An 18,084-nucleotide genomic window follows, 5' to 3' on the forward strand; every position below is an offset into this window, starting at 1 on the left:
AAGACAAATAAAATAGAGAGCTTAAAGAAAGGTAATGCAAGGAAGAAGAATGAGGAAGTCCTTATGTTTGGAATAACAACCCTAAACCTTAGTAGATCAACAGTAACTGAAATGTCAGTCTTGCAATAGAGACTGTCCCTAAGACAAGTCTTGCATACTCAGCCCTTGACATTCTTCTGGATTTTTCTCTAGTGCTCTCTGGTGGATACACAGTCTGAATAATATCAGCAAAGTAAAATGTTAAACTGGAAGTGGTTACTTTTTAAATCTACTTGCTGAATAAATATAGACCATTTGCTCAACAATTAATACACACTTTCTCTTTGAAGAAAAATAACCATGATTTAAATTGATAAATTTCACATGTGAGTTTTAGGATGAACAACTTTTGTGTTTGAAAGCTATGAAGTTGAGACTCTCACAGGAACAGGGCAATATCTCTTTTAAAATAATAACTCAGTGATTTCATGTTACTTTGCATATAGATGTATTTATTTTGTATATGTAGAAATGTATACATAAATAAAATAGTGTTGTCTCTTGGCATGAATAAATCCAGTCAGTGAACAATACTCACACAATACAAAGTCGTACTTCATGAGATTGAAATGTTAAACATTCTAAAAAGTAGCCACATTTTAAAAAAAAGAACACATAAGATAGTTGGTGAGGAATGACTAAAAATACAGTATATGTCCCTACAATTGCATTAGGAAATTCATACTGATAGAAAATGTAACAGTATATTTTTATATAATCAGCATTATCTGTTAACTTAACAAAATAAGGGTATTATTCTCATGTAGCTAAATAACTGCAACTTGCAGTATCAGCCAGTCTCTTGTGATCAGTACTAAAGTTTATACTTTGCTTTTAAATCCAGTTGTCATGGAATTTCAAACTGCCTTAGCAGCAGAAATGGCTACCCTTTCCAGTACACAAACTATGCTGTGGGTTTGCTTAGAAACTCCTTGTTGAAGAATCTTCTTGCCTCGACATTGCTGAGGGAAACAGAACAACGAGATGGATTCTGCTTTCTATATTCGATGCTTTCAATGATGGCATTCTTTATCACCTGCAAACAGAGGCAAAAGATGTATAATTCATGCAGCTCTGAACTCACACATTTGTTTGGTCAAGACAAAAATCGAATTAATCTTTTTATTATAGCATTCGTTTTGAAATAGAGAAAGAAATCTCTGAGATGCTCTGGAGATGTGTGCACTGAGGGGCTTTCCCCATTTCCATATCCAATCTCACTGGGCGAGCTGGGTCCAATGCCTGAAGGAGAGAGATGTGTGATCTGGGTGGTGCTAACATGTCTGGAATATTCTGTGACTTTACGTTAGGCCCAACATGCAGACCCCTCTATTCTCTAATAGTAACTTTAAACAACAAGCAGTTGTATTATGGGAACGGGGATTTAGTACAGGAATGTGATACCTTTATTGGCTTTATGATTTTTAAATTATATATAAACTCATATCTATATATGTTTATATATATATATATATATATATATATATACACACACACACACACACACATATATATGTATATGTATATATAAAATTACCTTCTGGGAAAATGGGCTCAAATGTTACTGAGTCTTTTAAGTAAAGCAGATATTTGTTGACTCCATTTTCCCCATGAGTAAAGGAAATTTAATTATATGGTGACAGAAGAGGTTGTCAGGTCTAGGAAGGAGACCCTGACCAAGGGCCTCCAGACACAGTGTCTTGGCTGTGTGAGATCAAGGGGAATTAACGTAAATCCTTGAGCATGTTTCCTCTTCTTTAAAATGGAATGGATAATACTTATCTTGGATATTGTAGGGACTGAAGATCATTTATAAAAAGTACTTTGCATAATGCCTGGCCCATAGGAAACATTCCACAAGTAGCATCTATTTATTGTTATTTTTAAACTGACCATCTGTGAGGAAATTTAGGGGCTTTACATTAGATGTGAGTCTATAAAGTTTATTAGAAATAAAACACCGTGCATAGCAGAAAATAGTTGTGTTATTATTTGGTAAAAGTCAGAAAATCAATTCTGTGATCAAGCGTGTCCTATTAAATCATCTTTTAATATAAATTTCCCCAGCTTTCTAAAGATCTTGCCATCAGGGTTTCAGTTGGTTTCTCCTTTACCAGAGTAGCATGAGACACATCAACCCCCATTACAGAGAAGTATGCAGGTAAAATATCAACTATTTACTTTCCAAACACCTAAAAGGCTTTAAAATGTAAAAGACTGCAGGGGAAATGATACTGATAATTACTGCCATCGATTACTTTATAATGAATTCATGAGCAAAAAAAATAAACAATATCAATATCAACAACTGGTAAGTTTACCGCAATTGGACCGTGGCAGTTGTTTCTAGTAAACAGGCCATTCTCAGAAAGGAAAAAGAATATTTACACTTATAACTCTGAAATACCCAACCATACCTAATTAAAGTGTGCAAGTTTGACCACTAGGTGGCATTCCAACACTATGAAACTATTCACCAGGTTTTTTTCAGATTACTGCAAAAAATACCGATTTGCTGTGATTTATAATTCTGTGATACAAGCTGAAGAGGCTCAACTCGCTACTATATCAGATGCCAAATTCAAACCTTCCAGCATAATACATGGTACAACTAGATGTATCCAAAAAGGCAATGTGTCATATTTGAATTTTCCTGGTTGTTTTTTTTCAATTAGGAGTAATCTTAAGTAGTGTTGGTAACTTTCAATCCCCTGAAATTCATTGAGATTCCAAATCCTTCCCATCAGTTATCCTAGCAACAGCCCTTATATCTCAACCTTCTGCATCCCTACCGCCCATCCCTAAATATGACCCATGTCATCTTTCACTTGTGCTATTCAAAAGCCTCCTAATTGTTGATCCAGAACGTTTAAATCTTTGATAATAAAGGAAATGAATAAGAAAATTAAGCACGTAAAATGTGATCTTCTCCCAAAAAGGAACACATTTAAGAAATGTGAGATTAGAAGCAATCCTCAAGCAAATATTGAATTCCCACAATAGAACATTTAAAATGAGCTCAAAGGGGAAGTTACATTATAGTTTGAGAGAGAAATAAAAATTAAAAATATAGAAAAATATAAGAAGATATAGTGGCCTAAATGACTGTGAATTTGCTGGCTAATGCCTGCCTTCCCAATAAAAACCAAAGTGTCATGAACACAGGGACCTTTGAAAAATCTCCATTTTTGATCCCTGCACTTAGAGCACAGTAGGGGAACAATAAATATTTGTAAAATTAATGAATGCACAGAAGGTTATCATTGAAGGTTGAATGAAACAGGATAAAGTTCAACTCATGGCGATAATGAGACTTGATTTGAGTTGAAGAACAGGCAGGATGCTATAAATAGATGGAAAGACTGGACATTCTCATTGAGGGATAAACATATAAAAAGGCTGAAGGTGGAAGGAAGGTCATGGCATGCATAGGAAACATCTGGAAATTGGCCTAGCTGGAAAGGAGGCTGTTTCTGGGGAACATGAGGAAATATGCCTGCTTGAGAGATAGATGGTTCAAAAGTTAGGAAAGAGTGGAAAAAAACCTGTGGTAGCATCTCAGCTCCTCACATACTGTGTGACTTCCAGTGACCTCCCTAAATAATCCATGACTCAGTTTCCTCACATATAAATAAAAAGACCTACTTCATCGGCTAGCTACGAGTGTTAAATATTTGAGGGAAAACTATTTAGCTTATATTAAGCACTCCAAACTTTTCCTTGTTCTTTTTGTTTTGTGAATGATTGTATTCCTACTTCCTATTACACTGCCTGGCACAGTAGGTACTCGATAAATATGTGTTGAATTAATGAAGAAATAAGATGGAAAGAGATTACAGGCAGCATTAAAAGTAGGTAAATTGGGGCCTAATATATTAGGCCCTGATACCTAATATGCTGCCAAATTATCTTTAAAAAGATAAAAATTTTAACTTGTACCTAGGCACACTGATCATGATGATGAAATATCCAGACATTTAAAATGAAGTACCCGTACTTCTGGATATATGCTTTTCCTCATTTTAATTAACATCTAATATTTAACACTTTATAGAATTGAGAACAAATTTTAAAAGCTCATTATCACACATCAGCGATATATACTGAATAAACTGACATACAACAGGTTCTTAGAGTAAGCCTAATGAATTAATAACTTGAATGAGTGAGACTGGGTAACAGTACATTTTCCTGTGATGGCTGAATTGACTAGGTCCTAGAAAGGAAATCTCAGAAGGCATGTTCCTTCCAGATCCAAGGAACAGTTTATGAGTAGAGCAGGTAGCCACACTACCTGGAGAATAGAGATTCTCCACAGTCAACATCCCTGCCTCCAGGCGTTGTATCCTGACCCTTCTTTCCCCTCCTCCTATCACATTAAATTCTTCAAGTTTCCGCCCGTAAGTCAGTGACATTTTAAAAAGCATTCATGAAAATGTTATTGAATATTTATTTTAGGTGCCAGGCATTATGATCAGTGTCTCTGGAGGATACAAGGGAAATAAGGCAAGCCATTGTTTTTCATGGATTTAAATTTGTAATTAAAAGCAGATGTTAATATGAACACAGATAATCATTGTTATCATTATCATATTAGTTGCTTCAATTTATTGAGTGTCTCTTAGATGCCAAGCCCTTAAATTATATTATTGTATTTAATCCTCACCCTGATGTAGAAGGCATGTAGCATTGTTTCCCATTAAAATGGGGAAAGCTAAATTTGGAAAGGTTAACCAACACATCCAAGATAATGCAAGCAAGAGACAACAAGAGAAGATTTGAACACCCAATTTGGTCTGACTCCAAAGCCTCTGCATTTCCCACATACCACATGTCTACCAACATAAGTCACTATATGTGAGGCTTCTGAAAGAACAAGCAAACATGAAATACTGGCCATTGTAAAAGCACTGAGGCAACATTCAGTGAAAAGGAATTTGGGAGGATTGAGTAAGTGCAGAAACCTGATGCTAATGACAAACCCAGGCTGCTGTCACGAAGTGAGAACAAACAGAGCAGAAGTTTTCTAAAGATGAACTGGAATTTAGCTTCAGCAACGCAGGCCAGCGAGGATCACTGGGGAAAAGAAAGCAACAGAAGCATACGGCTGTCGGAGACAGGGTGGCCTTTCCAGAGTAAAAATTGATGGCGGGATGAGAATTGAGGATGAAAGTGTACCTTATGCCACAGGGGTCATGGCCACGAACTTGAAAGCTGTCTCCTATGGACTTGGCAGTCAAGCGTCTTTGCATTAGAAGAGTTTATATTCACAATGTCCACAATTTGCAAGCAATCCTGACAGTCCACGGCAAGTAAATGTGTGCTGTGTTGCTGAAGGGTGAATGAATAACCTATTCAAATGGTGTGGGAATGAGTGATTTAGCTAACGACAAACTCCCCAGCTCCTACCTCAGCAATTTGTTGCTCTTTATCGATCATCACTTATCAAGACACTTTAGTTATCATAAAAAATATGTCTTCTTGGTAGAGACTTGGGACGTGGGAGATGTGGGAGTAATCCCAAGAGAGAAAAAAAAAAATTTCGGTGAAAACCAGAAGTCTTACCTGGGTATGAGTTGCGCACACACATACACACACACACCCAAGAATCACATGAACACAAGTCTCAATGGTCATATCATTTAAGAGGAAGCCTATATTCATTCATTTAAAAAATATTTATTTACTGCTTAGGCTGCTATTACTTGTTCAGACTTGTCTATATTTTTAATTCTGGGCATTTGCAAAGGTCTTGGGGTATATCCATCATGTTACAGGATACAGACACACATAGTTAAGGTTCCGGTTTATTGGGGCAGCTTCTGTTTGCAGGGCCACTGTTCACACATCACCTGATTAAAGATTCCCTACTGCCATTATGATAGATACTGCTATACCTGTTTTAGAGATGAGCAAACTGAGGCCCAAAACATATAAGTAGCGTATTTAAAGTCACACAAGTGGCCCATCTGGGATCTACATATGATATAAAGCCGGAGATGTTGCTTCTACATGCTGCGCCAGAAAAGTTCTTGGAAGCAATTAAAACCTGCTTAATTAAGTGGTTTGTGAAAGATGACCATTTGATGAGCTATAAGTCAGGACAGTTATTTTGGCATTCACTTTATTTTTGTTCAGGCTTTAACTTTTTCACCTATGTGTCAAACAAACGACTTTGAAGACTGTTTGTAAAATATATAAATAGAACTACTGTGCTTCCCCCGAAATAAGACCGGCTCTTATATTAATGTTTGCTCCAAAAGATGCATTAGGACTTATGTTCAGGGGATGTCATCCAGACAAATCACGCTAAGGTTTATTTTCCGGTTAGTTCTTATTTTGGGGGAAACACGGTATATCATTTTTTTATAGGGAATAGCTTAGCAGGTTTTATATAAACCAGAACTGAAAACAATGAGAGAAATGCAGCTGATTAAGTTATATATGTATATACACACGTACGTACGTATATATATACTCAATACACATAGATGTAGACTCGCATAGATATATATAGGTGTATAGTGTGTGTCTGTGTTTATCTTTTATTTTCTCAAGTCCAATAAGTTATTTATATATTCCTACAATCTAATTTTTTTTCCATTTGAGGATGACTGATCAAGTATAATACATTTTATCCCTATATATAATAGTTTTGAGTTTATTGGCTTCATGCTGGAAAAATAGTTTACTCTGATATTGCCCCTCAGTTCACTTATCTTTAACAGCAGGGTTTTTTATAAAACATAACTCTATTTTGAGAATGTTCACTCCATATAAATCACAGATTAAAATACTGACTTTCTCTTAATATTATTTAAATTTTCACCATCACAACAGAAACAATGTAGCATATGGATCTCAGATGTCCACTGATTGTGAGACAAAAGAAAATAGGAATAAAAATGTATAGAAAGTGATATATGCCATAAAATGTATTAAGCATGCTCTACATGAATTATCACATATTATTCATCCATGAAGGCTAAGAAGGAAGCATTTTAGAGTTGCAAGAAATGAAGCTTATTGGGGGAAAATTCCTATGTTTACAAAACTTTAAAGATATTGATTAACAAACATATTACAGTGTAACTGCTATAACTGCACACAATTAATTATGACTAGTCTCCAGCCAAACTAAACAAATAAGCAAACTAGATGTGCCAGAATCCTATTAGCTCACAAAATCTAATTAAATCTCATATACAAAGAGCACTCATACACGTACAGCATGTTCTTTTGAGCCATTCACACAGTCTCGAAAAGGCTGGCAAATCATATATGATACCTTTCCCTCTCCATTTAATTTCTTGCTCTTTTTTTTCCCTTTTTCTGTTATTCTATTTTTCTAAGGTGCAAAACCCAATTAGCCTAATGAACTTGGGCTCTCACAACTGATAATGATTTGTCAAGACACTGGGATTTGGCACTATAAATCAACATGATTCCAATTACACAACAGTGTTCCCAAATGGTGAGTTAGAGACTAAAGATTTGACATGGACAAAGCATCTTAGCAGCGGATGTACCAGTGATAAGAATGATTATACTGAAGAGAATGGCTTGTTTCGGGCGTTTCTGAAGCAAAACATACTTGATATATCAAGGGCTAAAAATGGGGAGGCTGCTACTTTTATAGTTATTACTAAGATTCCCCAAAGTAAAGACCTTTAAAAGCATGAGTATACCCATTAAAACACATGATATTTTTGCAGATTAACTACACTTCTGGTTACATTCACTTTCCTAATTTTATATTTCCTTTTTATCCTTTTTCTCCCTACTTCTAATTTATTTTACCATATGACGAATACATTAGAAACTTGGGCAAAGAAGCTGAGTATGGACCAATCTGTAGATCAAATGATAGTATAAAAGGTAGGCTTTGCCAACTTGGAGGCATTCGTTTTCTTATTTGTGAATTTTATAAGGTTCCTCTGGAGATTAATAAAATATTTCATAAAAAGTAAAATCATACAACTTGGGTGGTGTCATTCATAAACCTTATTTTTAATTAATTGAAAAGAGGTATTGCTGTGTTTACGCGATACGAAATACTTGACATTGTCAGTGATCGTAGGCGATACTTACATCTATGTTGTTCAGGGTATTGAAATACATCAGATCATGCAGCCTTTTGAATGCTTTATTTGGATATTGAAAGTTGAAGGTTGAAAAGGGTGATTCAGGGTCATCAAAAATGTCAAAATCAGCTATTTCTTTCTCTTCCTTAGTTTCTCTTGGAACACCTAAATATCAGAAGAGTCTCAAATGGTGTTATTTGGAAAACTACAAAATATCTCTAAAACCCAGGGAATAAAATTTACAAATAGTCATAAACATAACACTGGGAGTCCCTACTGCGGTCATGGAGTCTGTAGTATGCACAGCTGTGCCTCCACCCATATTCCCTGGGTGAGAATTTCTGTGTGGTTTGACTGGACAACTTCCGATTGCCAGTATCTGCATCTCTGTGCCTAAGGGCTTTCTACCCCTCCCTGAAATGGTGGAAGGTGGCTTTATTCACTAGCAGCAGGCTGGAAGTCCTGGTAAATAATACTCTACCCCAGGCATCAGTCAACCAAAGACTTTGGTGAATTAGGATATAAGTACCCCAGTTCTCTTGTTTCTCACTATGTGGGTGGGAAGGATGATTCTGGTGTACAGGTTCTGTTTCATTTTCGAGAGTTTCCCAGCAGGATCAAGTTCAGCTGACTCACTAACACATCTTTTCTTGTCTGCCTTCCTTTTATCACCTTCCCCTTCCTCACTAAACTTCCCTAGTTCACCCAAATAAACTATTAGTACTTGAATCCTTCACTCAGCGTCTGCTCTGGGGGAACCCAAACCAAACGTTATCTAATAGTCTTTATGCTACAGAAATCCCCTATACAATCTTGCCTTGAGAATTAACAGTGATAGAAAATTCTCTAGGTTTCCAGTACTTCACTGTTCAATAACTAAAAATACAGTCCATTCTTCCTTCTCTTGTTTTGAATTATGACTCATAACTTCCATCCTTATTGATCCTTTCTCTGTCTTCCTCCATCATCTAGAAAAATCACTTTCTTCTCCATAGTTTCCTGTCAAATCTTCCAGGACTATTTCTTGTGTCTTCCCCTTTACATTTGTGGTCCTAAAAAAATTTGATTTTTAGTCCTTCACCATCTTGCCTGTCAATCTCTAGATATTCCCGGCTACTGAAGAGTTTAGTTTATAGGCTCCTCTGAATGTGGTACAGCAGAGTGACTGTGCTTTGAATTTGATTCTCTTTTTCTATAAAATATAACATGGCAACATGAAACTATCAGCCATGTTGTAATGCTAGATTACATTCATCTTGTGGTCAGCTAACATTCCCAAAACTTTAGCATGATTTGTTCTGAAACAAGGACTCCCTTCACAACAGTGATATTCAAAATATTTAACAGCCCTCATGATAAGAACACCAACCAATCAGAGAAAAACTAATCTGGTGTTTTGGAGTAACACCCCAGATCTGTTTTTACTGAGCTAGTTGTTAACCCTCTAGTTTCTGGATTGTGAAGAACCCAGGGGATCTTGGAGTGAGAAAGGTGGAGAGTACTTGGGGGTCTCAGAGAGTAGTTAATTATCAAGGTAGGAAAAGCATTCAAAATTGTAATAGCTGGTACGGCAAGGGCCATTGTGAACCTGCTTAATATCAGTCTTGCTCCTTTACCAGATTTCTACTTTATAGAAAACAACTGATTCCCAACATACCTGGAGCCTTGTAATTTCTGAAGTTGATGTTGGCCAAAACAAAGTGGATGATAGTCGGGCAATCTGTGTCCACATCAGGATTCTTGGGTTTAAAGACGTAGCACTCCTTTAGCCCTTCTCGATCAAACACATTTGGGTCAATCTTTGGAAAGGAGAGCTTGTTCATTTTAGCCCACTTTTCTGCAAGGAGAAGCTCCTATGGAAAAAGGAAAGATACATTTGGGAATTGTCAGTTTTCACTTGTTCAGTCAGTTCTACCATCCTTCAATATTCATTAGGTGTTTACTATGTGCCCGTAGTGTACTCCTTGCTAAGACAAATAATGACCGCATTCTCAAGAAGTGCATTAATCTCAAAAAAATATAAAAGGACTCTATGAACAAACTCAGTATTGTTATGTTAATTTTTGGCACGGGGCTAGGTCCATTGGAAAAGTATTGATGAACTGAACTGAATGAAATGATATGGAGGTAATTGCTGTAGGAGAAAAAAATATTACAGATTCTGGGCATTTATAAGCCCTGTGAATGTTTTTTAACCCTTGGGAGTCAAAGAATGTGATGAATCAGAATGAGGAACACTTTGTTACCGTATTTTTACCTATATCACCTCCACATAACTAAGTACAATTAATAAATTTTATGTATACAAAAATATTTAAGTTACTTTGAATCAACTTTTTTTCTTTTTTGCTTCTGTTTACAGAAAGAAGTTGAGCATCTGGCCTCAGCATGTTTTTATTATATGTGTAGTGGCCAAGCGTGGGCCATGCAGAGGTACCAAGAGTTTAGTTAACGGGTTTGGCAGATTGTGTGTTTGTTTCCACATATTAGCTCCCTTCCTGTAAGATGATTAACTTCCCCACCAGAGTGAGAAGACACACAGGGCAGCCACAGCAGCTGATCTGCAGCTGCTGACATGTAAGTTGACCAAGAAAGGTGTGTTTATAGTCGGCCACTGAGATTTTAGGTTTGTTTCTGTATGAAGGCTGACTAAGGAAGTGAGTAAACACACATACACAATATCAACTTTTAGATCAATATAAATCAATGTGGAGAATAGAGCTTATTTCTATTTATGTGCAGCTGAAGGGGAAGCGGGACACCGAAGAAACTGATGCTGGGGTCAGATTGCCTGAGTTCAAGTGCGAGCTATGGGACCTGGGGCACATTTCTTAATGTTTCCACACTCAATATCCTCAAGTATAAAATAAGGATGGTAATAATAATACATAGCCCATAAGATTGCTATTAGAACTATTTTGGGGGCTGAAGTATTTCCCTAATGGCACCTTGGGGATCATAAGTAACAACAACCGACCAACCAACCAAACAAACAGGGAGTAGGTCGTTCACTATCCCTGAAATCGTGGCGCCCAAGCCTATTTCACTTACATTTCACCTTTTACGTTTTATGTAAAAGGTGAAATTTTACGTTTCTTAATTCTCAGCATCTCATTTTCTATCAGTGTAAAAAACCAAGTTAACACTATTGTCTTCTTTAGGATTGCTGTGAGGATTAAAGGAGATCATGTATTTTTAAAAACTCAGTAATTTATATGCCAGGAATGAAGCACTTTAAGATAGCACCTTACATTTAGAGAAAAACATACTTTTCATTGAACTTTCACTGCCCTTGATGCTTCTGGAATGTTGTGAATTTTAAGTTGATCAACTCTCTCTAGAAGCCATTTACAAAGAAATGAAAATACGAGGCAACAAAAGGTTTAATGTCTATTAAAGCATTTCTTTCCTATACTATTAAGCTAAATATGATTATAGTTTACGGAAAATCCCATATATATGACTATTTCCTTGTTTGAAACTTCAGAAAAGTTTTATCCCTCTTCCCCTCTGTCTGGTTCAGTTGAATTATTCAGCTCAGTATTTCTTGTCTAGCACGGTTCATAATTATTCATTCCAGACTATTCAACATCTAAATAAAACCAAAAGTTCACACTGAGAATGAATCGCGTGAGAATACAAAGAAAAAAGAGCTTGCTAGTGTTTACAAACATGACTCAAGAGTATGACCAATGATGTGTGGACATGTGAAGAAAGAGGAAAAGGGAATTTCATGAGGTAAAAGACCAAGCTATTTTTAGATGGCTGTCTTATGCTGGAATCAGGAAGAGATGGAAACTTTCCCTTTCTTTACATGATCCTGATGTGGAAAGATCAAAAACCAATGACAATACAGTGATTACAGAATGGAAAACCGTCTCCTCCCTGATGTCTCATTTCTCTGCTTGTAAAGTCAGAAACAATGACACAGACAAGTTTGAAAAGAGTACTTGAAAAGAATGCAGTGAGCAAAATAATTGCTGCTTCACAAATTATAGCAATATGCCAGGACCCTATTCTATTCTAACCATCCATTTTGGTTGTTATTTGATACCTGTTATTTCTTGTCTAGCTCTGTTCACAATTATTCATTCCAGACCATGCAACATCAAAATAAAACCAAAAGTTCACACTGTGAATCAACTGCATGAGAATAAGGAGAAAAAAAAAGAGCTTGCTAATGTTTCCAAACTAGCAAACAGATTTCCATAGACTAATTAATGGTAAATTTACATAGTAATAACTTAAATTGTTTTCTGTGGAGATAAAAATTTGATAGTATCCTTCAAAATGATCATTTGCAAAATGTTTGTACTCGTTTTTTTTTTTTTTTGATGTTTTTGAGTACTAAAACATCTTGAAAGACAGGAAAAACAACCTAAATAACATAGAATGTTATTCAAACTATAGTGCGAATGACATGTATATGCCATGTTTATTTATTTATATATGTAGATAAATATATACATATATATATTTATAAACACGTAAATATATTTATATCTATTCATAATAAATTAGCTTTTCTTTATAGAAAATGAGATTTTTTTTTCTGTACAAACTAGGATATGTGCTTTCTAAGATATTTCTCATTATTTAAAACCTATTTTTAGATTAGAGGGAGATATGGAATAAAAGATATAAATAAATTTAGACTCTTAAAAAATTATTGAAGCAACTAAGATAAAATGCAGTGGCTAGAAACTATAATGTATAATTCATTATTTTGTGGTCTCGGTCATTCTTACTTCCAATAAAGAGCATGCTGGTATTAGGATCCAAGAGCTTTATAATGCAATAGGCATGAAAATAATTTTCTATATCTAATAGTGTGTAGAATTTACATACAATTTTGCAGTTTGTGTTAGCTCTTCTTCAATAAGAGGTTACTATAAATTCACAAAAATACATAAGGAGAAATTAATGTTGGGTATATCTACTCGTCACAAGACAGCTGACCCTCAATAACCAACATGGGTGTAGTGGGTTGAATGGTGGCCCTCCAGTAGTTTAATCCATGCTCTAACAACCCCTCACGACCTGTGAATATAACCTTAATTGGAAAAGGGGTTTTTGCAAATGTAATTAAGTTCAGGTCATCATGGATAATCTTGGTGAGTTATAAATCTAATGACAAGTATCCTTAAAAGACACAAACGTCCTTACAAGCAGACACACGCAGAGAAGGCCATATGAAGTCTGAGAAGGGAGTTATGCAGCTACAAGCCAGGGAAAGCCTGGATCTACCAGACACTGGAAAAAGCAAGGAAGAATTCTCCCACACAGGCTTTGGAGGGAGTGTGGCCCTGAGGACACTTTGATTTCGATTTCTGCCCTCCAGAAGAACTGTGAAAGAATACTTTCTGTTGTTTTAGGCCACCATGTTCGTGGCAATTTGTTACACTGGTGCCAGGAAACAAATATGAGAAGTAAATCTATAAATGTTACATTTAATAACGTGTGGTTCCCTTCTTCAGCTATGATGGATTGATGTCCACAAAGCTATCTCTTGGACAGGTTTGTCCATGATGGTGTGACCCAACCTAAAAATCATAAGTAAATCATATGCAGAGATTCAAAAACAATGATCAAGCCCTAACGTCAACAAATAAATTAGGTTAATGTGGAAAAGCACAGGCACTTTTTTCCATTATTTGTGGGTTTAAATGTGATTTTGACCTTGAGAAAATACAGGGGGATGAAATTAATTCAGACACATTACTTCTATCCTTTGCGAAGTCCAGCTCATTTCAAATTTTCCTTCCTTCTCTCTTCCTTTTCTCCTTCCCACATTGCCCCCTTCTCTCCTTTTCTCCTTCAAACTTCCTTCCTTTTATTGTTAAGAAAATGAACCCATTGTTCTGGCTTCTGGTCATTAAGCATTTAAAAGAGCACTGAAAAACTGAGCTAGATTTATGTCCAATATATGGCAATATAATATAAAATAACATAACTTATGGCACAATTCCTCTATTACTCCCCATAAAATTTAGTAAGATAAAGAAAAAAAAATTACAGGTATAAACTCTGAATTTTTCTATATTCCTTGCTTGCTTCTCAAAAGATACAAAGCTTCCTTCACCCCCCAAATTCACAATCTGTTTATTTTGCACACTTGAATATGAAGACCCTGGCTTATTTTCATAAGACAAATCAAAGACAAATCAAAGACAAACCACATCAAAGACAAATCTTATTAGAATTCTCATTGAGTGGACCCTAATGGTAAGCTAAATTTGCATGGTATGTGTCTAAGTTATTAAATGGTTAACAACAACAACAACAACAAAAAGACAAAATGAAACACAGAGCTGCTTTTATTAAACCAATTTACAAGAATCCTATTTAAAATCATGAGGCCCTTTATATCTGAACTATTAATTAGGGTGTGTGCCTACTAATCTAAAAAAAAACAAAACAAATTCCAGTATCACTGATATTGATGTCATCAGCTTTCAAGGCCAGTTACAATGTAGATATAATAAAGTGGTTGCCTTTATCAAAAGCTATGATATCTATCATTCTGTATTTCCCTGACAAAATCTGACATTTAACTATTCGTATGAAATGCTTATATCAACAACTGAAATAAAGTTAATGGTTCTAATATTTTGCCCAGTATTTATACTCTTTTATTACAAATGTCACCTCATATTTCAGCCTTACATATAGGAAATTATTTCCTCTTTAAGCATCTTAATAAACTCATATTGTACATATCCCATTATTACATTGGATTTTCTCTCTTCCTACCAAAACACTTTATGTGGATTTCTTACCAATTTTTAAACCTTATGATGTTGTATCTAAAATAAGGAACCTACTTTAACATCAATAGTATAATATTTTTATCAATTTAATCATTATATTTGAGTAATTTTTAGATCTATGTACAAATGGATATTTTTACAACAACAATCATAAGTTTAGAAAAATCACTTTCAATATTCCAAGTGATTCTGAAAAGTCCATTTTGACTTTGAAATTTCTGAAGTTCATTTTTTGGAGAAAAAATGTATTATATATAATATATTGCAATTTTCTTTATATTTAATCTCTGAAAAGACAATTTACTATTTCAGAGTAGTAAGTTTCATGCTATATGAAACTAATAATGCAAGGAGATACATAGCGGGGATGTCAAAAAAATGTATACGCATGACTTGTATTTATTTTTTGTGATCAGCATATATTGAGCATTTCAATTTTAATACACTTTTTTCCTTTCTTAAAATTGGTATACTTTTTTTTTTTTTGGCACCCGCTGTACATATCAGGGAGAGCTGTGGGTTGTTAACAGAAAAGATTCGTTTAAACGCTGATAGCTAGGAGTCATTAATGAAGATGTTACTGGAGACTGGAGAGATGACATATATATTAGAATCACATCCTTGGGAAGGTTAAGGGGTGAGCAGTGGAAAGGAGATATAAAAATACATAGAAACATCTATATTGGGCAAGAGGGAAGGAAGGAAATAATGGCTGTGGAAGGAGTTTCATCGTTAGGCAGGGAAGTTAAGAAAGTGCTCATCTGAGGACATTAAACTTTTATAGAAATTAGGAGTCAATGCTATGTTTTGAGAGTAAGAGGATGAAGGTAGCAGAGGCAGGAGCCCAAGGAGAATAAAAGTGAAGAAGTGAGAGAAAGTTCTAAATAGGCAATATAGAAAGATTGATGGGCTGTACTGTGGCCTCACCCAAGTAAGACCATGACAGTTATTGTTCCCTCCACCTGGAACACCTGAAACTTTCTTCAGATGCACCTCAAATGTTATCTTTTTTTACTTCCACCGTCATAGTTTCAGTATGAAGGACTTAGTAAATTCTACTAATGCAGCAATTTTCAAGGTATGTTGTCTGCATTTATTTACATACATATTACTTCCACTGTCTCTGAACTCCATGGGGACTAGAGCACTATATTTGTGTGTGTGTGTGTGTGTGTGTGTGTGTGTGTGTGTATTTTGTTTTAATCATTTGGCTCTAATTGCCTTATAAGTGCTGGCCAAAATGTATGTAGGACATTTTTTTGTGGGTGAATGAATGAAATGATATAAGAAAGATATATACATATGGGGGAGAGAGAAGCACATCTATGAAAATGCACAGCTGGAAATGTCTATAGATTTCAAGCTACAAGTGGTAAAATACCCCTCCACACACACACAATTTTCTGTTGCCCATATCCTCTTGCAAATGTAGTCCATCTCCTTCTTCCCTGGACAGTTGATAGAACTGTCTGCATTTTTTTTTAATTTCCACTCATCCCTCATATCACTACAGTATAATTTCTGCCCTTAAACCCTATGGAAATTGCTCTTGTCCAGTTCACAAAAGACTTCCTTCTTAAATATCTTCAATTGGTTTTCATAACCCTGCACACTTCCTTGGTTTCCTCCTTTTCCACTGATATTGTTCTTGAATCTTCAAGATACTATTTTATGTTCTCTTCTCTTCTCACAGTATATATTCCCCATGCATGGTTTTCATTAACTTTTACCTACTAAGTCCCACATCTCATCCTAATTTCCTTCCAGAACTTCACATACATTGCATCATTCTTGTCCTGCTCGGACTCTGAACTTTACCGTGGGTCATGGAGAACAATTTAAATGTTTCTTTAAGCAGGGGAGTAATTGAATCATATCTGTGTTTTCAGAAATATTACCCAATAATAATGTAGATACTAGGTTAAAGGGATAAGAAGTTGGGGTCAAGAGGACTAAGTAAGATACCTACAAGGCATGCAAAGCAATGTGATAGATAAAGGAATGTGACATAAATATTCTAGTCCTTACCTTGAATGGAGGACTAGAATCACTTGGCCTTGCAGAAAAGTCAAAGGAGATGATGAGATCGACTCCCCTCTGCGGTCTCAGGATCAAGGGGTAAGGTAGATTAAATGTGAGGCCACTGTCCACTACGTGAATCTTTTTACTTTTGACATCCAGAGGCTCATAGATTCGCTCAAATTCGTCAGGATCTTTAAAAAGGAAAAAAGAGAGAGAGAATGAATTAAACCACCATTTAACATGACTTAGGGTATAAACATATTTGTTAGTAAATCTGTGAGATAGAATTCCATGTGGCTAGGTTCTCAGGCTTTGGGGACAAAGAGAGCTGGGCATGAGTCCAAGCTTTAGCAACCGTAAATTAATTATTGTCTTTAACTCTTAGTTTGTTCATCTGTAATACCGGGGTAAAAGAATCAAGCAAATAAAGTTGCTGCAAGGAATAAGTAAAACAATGCATGGGAAATACTTAGTCCAGCCCTGGTATTAACTCTAAGCTATGCAGAAAGATCCCTTTATAGGTCTTTACTGGTTTAAAAACATTTCCTCATATGCTATCTGGTTTCAGTCTGATAACAGACACGTAAGGTCGGGGATATTTACAAATGGAGGATGAAATAAATGAAATTCAGCTCTAAAGTGACACAACTGGGGAGTGGCAGAGTCTGAATGGGTCCCACACTGCATCCCTCTAGGTGATGGGAGTCCAAAAATACAATCTAGCCAACGCATTCAGCAAACATGGATCGTCTGCTACTGTTCAGGCATCCTTCTAGATGCTGCACAAGGTTGATGCAAAGTCTTCTCTAACAGAGCTTATATTCTGAGTACCATGATGACAAATTAGTCAATATATATTAAAAGATAGTTCAGACAGTGATTAATGCATTGAAGAAAATAAGAGGGTACTGTGACAGGGAGTCACTTCAGTTGGATAATCCGGAGCGACCTCGCTGAGAAGGAGACAATGAGCTGAGACCAGAGTCGTACAACAGAATTGGCCATCTAAAGATTGGGGGACATTTTTTCCAGGGAGAGGGAAGAGCTAGAGCAAAAGCCCTAAGGCAGAAGAAGTCTTGGTATACCTGGGAACAGCAAGAAGCCCCGTGTGGCCACAGCATAGAAAGAGAGAGGAATAAAGATGATAAGGCATCTAAAAGAAAACAGGG

At 35.8% G+C, this 18,084-nt stretch overlaps 1 protein-coding gene across 2 annotated transcripts in view; it reads right to left on the minus strand.

The window, feature by feature from the left end:
* Positions 1 to 466: 466 nt before the first annotated feature.
* PLA2G4A (phospholipase A2 group IVA) overlaps positions 467 to 18,084 on the minus strand; it is a 343,561-nt gene continuing 325,943 nt past the window's right edge. For both annotated transcript variants that reach the window (XM_081026434.1, XM_081026433.1), the window contains 4 exons: positions 16,922 to 17,106; positions 9,781 to 9,976; positions 8,131 to 8,288; positions 467 to 1,075 (listed from right to left, as the gene is read on the minus strand). In XM_081026434.1, the coding sequence (XP_080882560.1) occupies positions 944 to 1,075; positions 8,131 to 8,288; positions 9,781 to 9,976; positions 16,922 to 17,106 (671 nt within the window). In that variant the 3' untranslated portion in view covers positions 467 to 943. The remainder of the gene's footprint in view (positions 1,076 to 8,130; positions 8,289 to 9,780; positions 9,977 to 16,921; positions 17,107 to 18,084) is intronic.

This window comes from Rhinolophus hipposideros (genome assembly GCF_964194185.1).
Source record: "Rhinolophus hipposideros genome assembly, chromosome: 19".
Lineage (NCBI taxonomy): Eukaryota > Metazoa > Chordata > Mammalia > Chiroptera > Rhinolophidae > Rhinolophus > Rhinolophus hipposideros.